The 12,525-nt window shown below is 32.2% G+C and overlaps 1 protein-coding gene across 6 annotated transcripts in view; it reads right to left on the bottom strand.

The window, feature by feature from the left end:
- ELP4 (elongator acetyltransferase complex subunit 4) overlaps positions 1 to 12,525 on the bottom strand; it is a 309,287-nt gene that overhangs the window by 167,158 nt on the left and 129,604 nt on the right. For 5 of the 6 annotated variants that reach the window (XM_077114287.1, XM_077114290.1, XM_077114284.1 and 2 more), the window contains exons 6-7: positions 7,499 to 7,583; positions 3,290 to 3,478 (exon numbers count right to left, since the gene is read on the bottom strand). In XM_077114287.1, the coding sequence (XP_076970402.1) occupies positions 3,290 to 3,478; positions 7,499 to 7,583 (274 nt within the window). The remainder of the gene's footprint in view (positions 1 to 3,289; positions 3,479 to 7,498; positions 7,584 to 12,525) is intronic. The other variant, XM_077114289.1, reaches the window with a different exon arrangement.

The following is a 12,525-nucleotide window of genomic DNA, read 5'->3' as shown; positions in this document are numbered from 1 at the left end:
ACATGGGAATTAAAATATCTGTTCATGTCCCTGCTTTCCATTTGTCTGGGTATATACCTATAGAGGGACTGCCAGCTCATATGGAACTCTATATTTAGCTTAGTGAGGAACTGCCAAACTGTCTTCCACAGAGGCAGTGCCATTTCATATTCCCCCAGCAACGAATGAATGAGTGTTCCTATTTCTCTATCCCTTTTCTAAAATTTGTAATTTTCTGGTTTTTTAATAGCACCCATTCTAGTATGTGTGAAATGGCACCTCATTGTGGTTTTGCTTTGCATTTCACTAATAGCTAGTGATGTTGAGCATCTTTTCAGAAACTTTTTAGCCGTGTGTATACCCTCTTTGGAGAAAGGTCTATTCAAGACTTTGCCCATTTTTTGGTTTCGTTTGTCTTTTTATTGTTGAGTTGTAGGATTTCTTGATATATTCTGGATATTAAAAATTTATTGGATATGTGGTTTCTAACTATATTCTCCCATTGCATAGGCTGCCTTTTCATTTTTGTGACAAAGTCCTTTGATGCTCCAAACTTCATATTTTGAGACTGTCACATTTGTCCATTTTCTCTTTCATTGCCTATGATTTGGCTGCAAAGTCGAGCAAACCATTGCTCCCCTATATTTTTCTAGGAGTTTTATAGTTTTGGATCATATATTTAGGTCACTGAGCCATTTTGAGTTAATTTTTGTATATGGCATGAGATAGGGGTCTTCTTTCATTCTTTTGAATACAGATATCCAATTCTCCCAGAACCATTTGCTGAAAACAGTATTCTTTCTCAATTGAATGGACTTGGCAGCCTTGTCAAAAGTCAATTGGTGGGTAAAGGGTGTTTGGGTTTTCTTTTTTTATGTCTGTTATTTTTTATTTCGGAGTAATGAAAATGTTCTAAAATTGATTGTGATGATGACCATACAACTAGGTGAGGATACTGTGAGACACTGATTGTATACTTTGGAAGGAATGTATGGTGTGTGAACATATCGCAATAAAATTTAAATGAAAAATAATCAATTGGCCAAAGATGTGAGGGTTTACTTTTGACTCTCAGTTTGATTCCACTGGTCAATATATCTATTCCAGAGGTCTGAGAAAGATGGTTATGCCAATTTTTTGCTACTTGTTTAAATTTTCTGTGGAACACAGAACTGTGCAGCATCGCATTCCTCTAGCTTGGTGATGATAATTCCCTCAATAAAAATTAATAGTATGAAAAGGTCTTCAGATAAAAGAGTTTGAGAACTGCTGGACTAAGATCTTGATTTCATATCCTCATACTTATTATCAAATTTACCATACTAAGTTGAAACTCATTTTAATGCTGAAATCACATTATACAGTAAGATTCCTGAAATAAAACAGTATCTCTTCAATTTCTAGTGATACATACAGTGGGCAGCAGCACAAAGCAGAAACTCAAAAATGTAAAAGAAATGCACAAATATATGACTGATCAAATATAATAACATATTGCGTCAATAACAAATTTGTAAGAAATGAAGAATTTTTTTATTCAGTTATTTGAGAAGGGACAGTTTGGATTAAAGAACTCTTGATATGAAAATAAAAGTTTTCCTGACAAAGATATAATTTTAATTTTGTGCAAACTTTGTTTTTATTAAAGAAGAATGCTTACTTGAACAGAAAGTTGCTGTTGTAATTCTCAGAAAGCTTAAAAGTGCAAGTCACTGTCAATTTATGGAAGTATGCTGCCAATCATACACCTCTCTCCATTAGTGGAGGAAGGAACATGGTGATACATTAATCAATCACAAAATGTTTAAGTAAAGAGGGGAGAAGAACGATAGATAATAGTGGATTTTTGTAAAGGTGACTATGAACAAAATACAAAATTCTTTTCCTGTAAGATAGAGAAGGGTTCAACGGTTGGACATGTTTCACAAACTTAAAGGTCTGTGCTTTACCTCTTGAAACAGTACTTTTAGGTAAAGCATCTTCAAATGCCATTTCTTTATCTCCTTAGAGAACTCTAAGAACTCTATTACATCACTTAGATTTCTGTTAAATCAATTAAATGTAAAGTTCTCATAGTCCCTTCCAATCTCACCAAGTACAGTCCTTATTTCTTTGATCTGCTTGAATATGTCATTTCAACTGAAGCTTCAGTTCCAAAACAGGGAAAAAGTTTTACTTGCCCAAAGGTAGAAACCCAGAGCAGATGATCTCTTCAAGTCCTTTTTTAGGTCTAACATTAAAGATCTGAGATTTACTAGCTTTGACATAAATGAGTTCCAGAATAAAAACCTGTTAGCATATTGTAATAGAACTGTCCTCTAATATGGTTCTGGAACCTAACTATGTGAGCAGAAATCATGGCTTTTCATGTGTGTAGTCTTGACCTAGTTTCTAATGTCTCTGAACCTAATTTTCCTTATCAAAATGGAAATAACAGCAGTTACGTAAAAAGCATACAGGGACTCTTAGGTCCTGACACAAAATTAGTGCCTGGTATTTGTAAGCTACTATTATTGTTATTTTACTACTTCCTAGAGAAGTGAAAAAAAAAAGCTCAAAATTTCTTTCTTCTAAAAGTAAGTTATTACAAATCAAAATGTTTTAGTAAATTAGAAAGAAAATGTTATTAATTATTAAAAATAAATGTTATTAGTTTCTTTTGACTTGAGAATGACTTCATTCACTGCAGAGTTTTTAAATTAAATGATTATTTCTATACTTGTGCTATAGAAAGATATATAACGATAAAATGGAAATAAATAAATATATAAATATATAAATGTTAATGCAATTCGTTACTCTATTACCTATAAAATAATGGCTATAATAATGAAAATAGTCCCAAACTTGTCCTTTTGCAAACTCTTAAGGAAAGGACTTTTAAAAAACATTTGTAGAGAAGCTTGCAAAGATCTGATGTTCTGTATTTGTAAAGATTGACCTTTATTGCTGAGAATGTAGTTTTTAAGGAAACAAAGGGAAAAAGGATTCCTTTTTCTATTCAGGTCAACTTTAGAATGAGTGAAAAGATATACTCACGTCACAATGATCATAACAAGTTCACAAGAAATCAAAGAATGAATACTAAAACCAGTAATAGTAGACATACTATATTCATACTGTATATTAAAGGAATTTAATAATCTAATCTAAAAGTCATTTTGCTACTCTGACACTTTAAGTTTCAGATATCTTTTCCCAAATAGTATATGTGAATAACTTGCCAGACTTATACAGCATTTATAAATTGCTCTTTGTGTTACAATTATGCACTAATAATTAGCTGAAAGCAGTTCTACAAAGTTCTTACCTGGATCAGATGTGATGGCATTGTGATGATACAGACTGAAAGAGAGAGTCGTAGAAGACCACGGAGAATATAGAGGAACTTGGTAAGACTGTGACTGTTGTCACACTTTTCTGTACAACAAACGTCATCTCCCCACAAAGGTGAGCCAAGGTTCTGAATTCCTATTCTTAAAATGTTTTTTTGTTTTTTCTAAAGAAAAGTGAGATGGGGGGAAATATATTGTTTGTTAACTAACTGGATGCCTCTTTTACTTTTATCTGTCAATTTTATTTGTATTTTTAACAGACCAGGGAAATAATGTCAATAGGTATGATAAACAGTTTAATGTAATACTAATAATAAGGCAAAACAAAGGAAATTTTATATTACCAAATTATACAATATAACAGAACCAATTTTTGTACTTCTGTAAAATTTGAAGAGTATCAGAAGCTTAAATATTTTAATTGTTTCTAAATTTATAACAGTGACCACTTAAAGAATTGTTTGAGGCAGATAAACTATGATATCACAGGTAATAATAAAGGAACATCTAAACCAGTATGTTTAGAAACCTTTCTTAACATTACAAACAGTTCTATTATTCCTTTAATAAACTATAAATTTTTCAGTATCTCATTTAATTCTATCTTGTTCACTGCCTGATCTTTCGTTTGAAAGAAGCTTAAAACTGTTTAAGCTTTTGTGTTTTATATTTTATATTTACTTTTACTTTTCAATTGAAAATGTCTTTAAAAGAATAATTTAAATAAGTTAGACACTTTTTATAAATTTAACAGGTGAACACCTGGAACTTGAGCTTATTGACATTAAGTCATAATAATAGTGACCAATATTTCTTGAGAAAATAAAATTTTAAAACCACTGAAGAAATCCTCGGATGGTTGCTGATAATTATATACCAGGTAGAATTATTTATAATAAATTCTACTATTTAGGTTATTCTAACTGAAGAATGTCTTGAAAATGCTTCCCTTAGCAATACAACAAAACTTCTGTGCAGAGGAAGCAGATGTTAATAAAACCAGGCACATGGACAAACTGGAAAATCACTATTACAATTCTGATGGAAATGAGTATGTTCTTTCTTAAAGCAAAGATCTGGAATATGTACCACTTTAGATGTGATCTTTGATGAAATAAGATCCTAAAATGAATCACCTGTTACTGCAATAAAATACCACTAATTAAATTTATACCCAACTAATTATTGACCAATACAATATATCTGTCTCCCTGATATTACAGATAAAAGTTGAATTTGTGTATATATTCTCAAAGAGAATTTACTGACACAGGAAAGGGGAGAAATGGATAAAATATTGACACAAAAGAGGAAAAGCTAAGAGAACAGTAGTTAATAACAAGAATAAGACAAATTTATCATCTGAACTATGTAACTAACTAGGTGTCTGCTTCTGGACAAGATATGTACATTACCTAGGTTTTTAGTTTTCTCATCTTGAAAATAGAAAGGATAGACTGGAACACTATTCTATATTCCATGCAAGTCTTCAATATATGAAGGGATATAATGGCCTCAGATAATGCTTTAAGAATGAGATTACAGAAAGAAGAATTTAGACTAAGCACATTAGAAAAAAAAGTCCTGATTCCAAGAAACTGAAAAATTATGGCACTATCAAAACAGTTGATGCAATTTTCTTTTCTGGTGTATTAAGGTAATGATACACAACTCCCTAAGAACCCTATGTTATGATCCTAGGAGGGTTTCAAAATTTTTTTCTTTTGTTTCTGTATTACTGAATGAAGTAATTGGAAGTAAAAGGGTATATTTTATTAGCATAAAAAGTTCTTTATATACTGTAGGATATCTATGAAATATGATATTATTCCTTTTTCTTATAGCTTAAAAACGTACAACTTAAGTAAAACGACAAGCATTTAAGGTTCACTTTGTCATTCCTAAACTTATCTTATTAACTGTAGCTCTAGATTCTAAACAGAAAGAGTGATCTGGAAAAAAGAAAGATGAGAACTTACCAAAAAAATCTAGATATTTGAATGAAATAGGTGCCTGTGGGTTAAAATACATCTGGACAAGGGAAACAGCATGACATATTCCCTATTCACATGGAAGAAGAATGAAATGTGACCCCCACTGCATAAGCACACACACAAAAAAACTGTGAAATTCTGAAGGCAATCTGTAAATGTCCCCACCGTATCTCTTTAGAGGAACTATACTATTTTACTTATTATTGAGGTTAATTTTAAGGTACTATGTAATATTTTGTTCCTAAGAATCTATTTCTGTATGTTACCTCCAACCAGTTTAGTTTATTTTAAAATGTAGTGATAGAGAAAATTAGATGAAATTTTCTTTTAAAAAGTGGAATTTGTCTCAGTGTCAGAATATTATTTTTAATATTATATTAAAAGTAGTATCTGACAGATGCATTTTTGCAGCTTCTTTAATGCAGCTATAGTTTCTGAGACAGATGCACAGCCTATGTAATTTAGCAAACAGTCCAATGTATAATTTATTGTTATAGAAATTAATTAGCTATATTTAAATTCCAATAAAATAGCAAATACATTTTAATAACAGTGGTATATTTTAATTTTTTTAGCATTCATGGTATTTGCCATAGAAATGCCTACCTCAACTCTAATTTATAAGATAATAGGTATAGATATTCAGGTACAGTTTGTTATCTATCAATTTTCATTAAAAATATTGTTTATTGAAAAATGGTATTGTTTTTATACTCAAATAAAAAGCAGAAAACAAACTTTTCATTCTATTCCAATAATAGCTCAATTATCAAGGGTTCTTAGGCTGTATATTTGTGTGTGTATGCAGTGTGTGTGCATATATATGTATATGTGTGTATATATTTAATTTATAAATATGGGTTACATACATTAGCATAAATATATATAACCCATTATATATATACATATATATATGTATGTATAGATATGTATGGATGTGTATGCATGTGTATCTTTGCTGTTGTCTTTGTTTTTTGCATTCTATGATATTTCTTGCTCTCAGAAGATGTGTCATCATACAGCACGAACAGCAGCTCTGAACAATGTACTGCAGGAACTGTTATGACATGCCTGTTTCCATAGTTACCACAGTGAGTAGGGAGAGGTGTCTTTCAGGGACCAATTTACCTCTCCAGATAGGCACAGCTACCAAAGAAAAGACATGATGCCATAAATCTTAGCTAGGTTCAAAAATGGAGCAACAATGAACAAAATAAAAATGGATTAAATATGAAGGGCCATCACAAAATCTGTCACATACCTGAAAAGCTACTTGTAAATAAATGCCTTTGCTTTGCCACACACAGATTCAGTATTTTCAATCGGCTATTAAACTGATAATCAAAACAAATTTAAAATGATTTACTTTGCCATGAAAAAAGTGCCAAAAATAGCAGTAATGTTTATGAGAATATCTTATATCTATGAATTAACAGCAGGCATAGCTGATAATGTCAAAAATAAGATTTTTGGTTTCTTTGTCTTCTTCAAAAAAATTAATGGCCCTCCTGGAAATAATTCTGCTAAAATAATATAAATGTAATGCAATCATTTTAGCAGTTAGAGCAATTAAAATCACTAAGGAGGAATTCTGAAAAACATAATACATAGAAATAAAATTTTCCTCTTTTGTTGGTTTAACTTGAACATCTTTAATATGGAAATTTGCAGGAAGTTTAAAAAAACAGCTACAGAGAAACAGTTGTGGTAAAATGTTTTAATATAGCAAATAAAAATGCATCTTTTATTCAATGAAACAACTCAAGGCATAATGTAATAAGAACTAAAATCTTGTTTAATTCTTATTCATAAGGTGATTCAAATTTAAGGCCTGAATGACAGAAATATGAAAAATTTAGATAGGAAAGCACAAGTCTTTTCAACTTAAAAGTAATTTTTAAAATGTAGCTATTAATTCTGGTGCTACATATTTAAAACAATTTGAACTTTTAACAAAATTACTATTGACAATGCATGTGCATATCTTACATGCATCAACTGAGAACTTAGCTAAAACTCTAGACATCAATAGATGAACTAAGGGTGCTTGTGTACTGTTTATGTACATCTTCTGTACTTGAAAATAGCTTGCTCACAGTTGATTTTTCTAAGACTTTGTGGGTCCACCCCTAGAGAGTTTGAAAACAACATTATATAATGACTAGAAGAGGCTTTGAAGGTGCTCAGTACCTGGCAGTTGAATCCATCAAATCCTTCCTCATAAATGATGTTCTGGATGAAGTGAAGCAGTTTTCTGTAGCCAGGGGTCAGAGAACTGTTGGGAAGAAATGGTTCAAATACTTAAATGGGCTTAATACCCAGGAAATACAAAATCTAAGCTAACACTAGGTAAATAATTAAAAGGTATACATTTATTACATTACTTAAATAAAAAATAAGATGAGCCAAGTTGGCATTTAATAGTCCTAAAATGTAAAGTCAATACATCCAGGGAATACATTACAAATGACTTACATTAACTAGCTCAGTGTTCTTTACAACATGGTAGATAGAAATCTATGGAGACTGTGATGACTTAATTATGTCGAGCTCAGTTACCTCCAAGAAAATTAATGACATAATGAAACAACCTAATAGATGAATCCACTATAGCTTTTCAGAAGTAATCATAGATAATTAACACATTGTTAATGAACTGCTATGCCAAGTACACCTGAATCAATGTCCTGATTACCTGAGCTCATCCTTTCAGTTTTTTTCTTACAACAAACTGCTAAAATAATATTTATCCAAAAACTTGAACTTCAAACACAAATGAAGACAAATGATTATTACCTCTACTAAAGTTACTGTTTATCCACTTTGTTAAAAAAGACAATAAAGCAAATGTATGAATTTTAAGATTACCTAAATATTTCCCATATGAATACTAGCATTAATATTACTATTTAAAAATGTTTTACAAATGCTATGAAACATCTCAAGGAAAATTTGGCATGAAGAAAATATTTTTTACAGTAATTAAATTTAAGATTCTGCATAATGGATAATCTGTGTTCTATGGTTGAATTTTACATGCAGATAATGAGGATGTGGAACACAGCTATGCCATAGACACTGAAGTACCTAATGTGGTAAAAGCTGTGGGTGGCCTTAAGAATACAAAAGCATTTGCTTTACTGTGATTCTAAGTTAAAGCAATCATACACACAGAAGAAATGCTCTAAAAAAGAAAAAACAATTTGAAGCATACATATAACATTAAAGAATATCAAAAGTTAGGAAATATGGCAAACAGCTTAAGGTGCAAAATCAGTGATAGGTGGTTCAGCAAAAACATATACATATCTCTGCAAACATTTTATTGAACAGCCACAGGTAGCCCCAAAGTACCTATTGAAAAAAACAACAAAAGAAAACCAAGGGAAAAGAATGCTATTCTGTGCAAAACAAATATGGCTATTGAAATGAATGATTTAAAGCACGGTTTGTAATTCCATTTTCAATGAAAATACAGTGGATTACATGTACACATTTTCCCACTGTTATCAGTGAGAATGATATTCCTTAAAGACAATGATATGATATTTCATATCTTAACATATACTTGCCCTGGCTAGCTCAATTTTCAGACATTTGAAGGTGGTAGATCCAACTCCTATACGGGTCAATTAGCTTTGCATAGGGGGTAAAATGTGCTCCAAGTCCCCGATTATGAAGCGAATTCCAGCCAACCATTTGACAAAGGTCAACATGGGTTAAAGGAGGGCAGATCAAGAATATGTCCAGTATATCCTAATCACACAATAAAGAATCTACCCAGAGACCATTAGTATTTCACATTTGCAAAACATTTCTTAACCGTTTTCCCTCTGCCCAAAATTGTTCAATAATAAAATGTGCCTTAAGTATTTGGTAGTAAATTTATCATCAGAGGACACATTAGTAAACACCACATATTAATATGTCTTAGTTTTTTATCTGCCACCATTTATCCAAACAACATAATCTGTTTTTATTTAATATTTTCCAAGTCCGTACAAAAGAGCTCAGATTCTTATCAAAGGAAAAAGGGTTTCCTTTAATTTGAGAACAAAAATGAAGACATAAAGTTAATACATTTTAATCAGCTTCCTTATTTAAAACTGAAATGACAACAGTCCAGTCACCAGTAATGTTTAGAGCTATATAAATAAAATAAATGTCTCCAAATTAAATAGCTTTCTAGGAAAATAAACAATAACAAAACAAAACGAATAAAGAATGGTAGCCCAAGACAAACTCTGGGATCTGTTCTGTAACTACTTGTTGAAGAGTGCTTTGAAAATTATTGCTTTTTCTTTCTTTGCTTTGTATATATGTTACATTACGCAATAAAAAGTTTAAAAAAATAAATACATTTATGTATATTAATTGTGAACTAATTTTTGAGTACATGGGATTAGATCTTTTACAGATGAACTAGTTTATATGGTATTGATCATCAAATATTATATATGGTCAATCTCCATGAGTACATTTTTTTTATTAGAGAAATTGTCAGTTTATAGATAAGGCATAAAATACAAGATTCCCATATACCATCCTACTATTAACACCTTACACTGATGTGTTTTTTAAACACATTTGTTAAAAATTGGTTAAAACTGTTAAAAGCACATTCTTGCCTGCAATATCTTTCATAATTTTTTTTGTATGTTATATGACGGGGATCATATTTCATTCTTTTTCCATTTGAGTATCCTGTTATTGCAGCACCATTTATCGATTTCGTTTATTTGTTTTGTTTCTGGCAAGTGTATGGGCTGAGAATTGAACCTGGGTGTTCCACATGGCAGGCAAGAATTCTACCACTGAACTACCCTTGTACCCCCATCATAATATTTTATTTCTTGAAAATAAATATATTCTACTGTTATCTAAAATTTTGATTTTGTTATTAAAACAGCTTTAATTTTCATGATGTTTACTTTTCTTTGTTGTTCAGCAGTCTAACTGATAAAACAGGTTGACAAGAAGGAATCTCATTACAAGCAAGACTCTGGCTTTTTAATTAATGTTTCCAAACATTTAACAAAGGCTAGCTCATCAAAGTACTTTAAAAATGTTCCAAAGGAAGCACATTTCAAATCATTTATACTATTTTACCTGATTTTCACAAATGCAACAACTTTTATTTTAAAATGAGCTTGTTAAGAATATTCAATTAGGGCGGGCCACGGTGGCTCAGCAGGCAAGAATGCTTGCCTGCCATGCCAGAGGACCCAGGTTCGATTCCCGGTGCCTGCCCATGCAAAAAAAAAAAAAAAAAAAAAAATTCAATTAGTATCTAAAACAAGAGTACAAAATGATTTTTAGAACTTTAATTTTTACCTTTAAAAAACAAGCATTAAAATTTTCATTACCTTAGTGAGAAAAAAAAAAATTTGGACTTTCAGGGAAGATGGTGAGCTCATTCCTTCCCCAAAACAACTAGTGGACAGGAGAGAACTGTCTGACAAAACTGTTCTGTGACTCCAGAGGCCAGGGGGCACTGTATAGCATTCAGGGAAGAGCAGGAAGAAGAGTCTGAGAAACTGAGGTAAACACCTGTGAGTAATTTGCTCTGAGTCAGCAAATGCCCATCCCCCACTCTTGGAGCAGGCCAGCTCTGGGTGAGGCCCTGGCTGGCTGCTGCAGATGGAGAGGGATGTGGAAGTCCTCTTCCCCACGAATGGGGAAGTGGGCATGGCTGAGCATTGATTATGGCTTTATATTGGTGAAATCGGATTGCTGGGTCCTGGCTCTGAGATGCTGTTCTAACTGGCCCCAGGCAGGGACTGAAATGGCCATTGCAATCCTGTGCTGATCAGGGGTAGAAGGAGTGGAGGTTTATAAATACAGAACTTCACTAGGATTGAAGAGTGCTATATGCTGGGAAGGTCAGGAAAGCATTGCTTTATTTCTTTTGTTGGACTGTCCCTTTTATTAGTATCTATTGTCCTTCTTCATAAATATGTCCTTCATACCCATGGTGCCCCAAAATACACAAGGCAGAGAAAATAAAAACAAACAGAACAGATAAAGACTTTCAGAGAACGACCAGAGGAAAGGAAGCTTTCTCTTGGGGGTTGAAACCGCATAAAACTGTGATCTTAAAAAGTGTACCCATATTCAGGATAAGAATCAGATGAAGAAGAGCTTCGAAAAATGTGATCAATTAAACAGGGGCAATGCTAAAGGCCTAGATAAGTAGAACCAAGTGTCAAAGAAGAGCCTTAACAAAAAGCCAATCAAAAATAAAACCTTAGGCAAGACAGAGAAACTGATAATCATCAGATGCCCAGACATTAGCAATAAGTTACAAGCCATACTAAGAAACAAGAAGATATGGCCCAGTAACAAATTAAAACTTCAGAGACACAGAATTTGAAAGAACTAATCAATGATGTTCCAATAAATCTCCTAAATCAATTCAAGAAGATGAAGGAAAATATGCATAAAGAGATAAAGGATATTAATATCAACTGAGCATAAAAAGAATTTGAAAGTATAAAAAGTATAAAAGAAACGTAACAGAAATTATGGGATTGAAAGGCACAGGAGAAGAGAGTAAAATCACACTAAAGGCATACAGAGCAGACTTGAAAAGGGAAAAAAAGAATCAATGAACTAGAAGACAGAACAACCAAAATCATACACTCAGAATGTAGAGAAGAGTATAGGAAAAATTCAGCAGTTTGTCTCAGGGATTTGAGTGACAGCATGAAGCGCACAAACTTATGTCATGGGTACCCAAAGGAGAAGAGAAGAGAAAAGGGGCAGAAAAAATATTTGAGGAAATAATGGCCCCAAATTTCCTAGCTCTTATGAAAAACACAAATATACATGTCCAAGAACGTTAATGTACTCCAAACAGAATAAATCCGAATAGAACCACTCTGAGATACATACTAATCATATATGAAAACATCGATGACAGCTAACATCATACTCAATGGAGAAACAGTGAAAGCTTTCCATCTAAGATCTGGGATAAGACAAGGATGCCTGTTATCACCACTGTTATTCAACACTGTGCCTAAAACTGCAAGCCGAGTGATTAGGCAAGAAAAAGAAATAAAAGGCAGCCAAAGGAAGAAGTAAAACGTTCACTGTCTGCAGATAACATGATCCTATATAGAGAAATTTGAGAAAAATATACAACAAAGCTACTAGAACTAACAAACAAATTCTGGCAAAGTGGCGGGGCACTAGATCAATAAAAAAAAAAACAG

The sequence above is a fragment of the Tamandua tetradactyla genome, chromosome 8, assembly GCF_023851605.1.
Source record: "Tamandua tetradactyla isolate mTamTet1 chromosome 8, mTamTet1.pri, whole genome shotgun sequence".
Classification (NCBI taxonomy): domain Eukaryota; kingdom Metazoa; phylum Chordata; class Mammalia; order Pilosa; family Myrmecophagidae; genus Tamandua; species Tamandua tetradactyla.
This window is presented reverse-complemented; position numbering and strand designations above follow the sequence as displayed.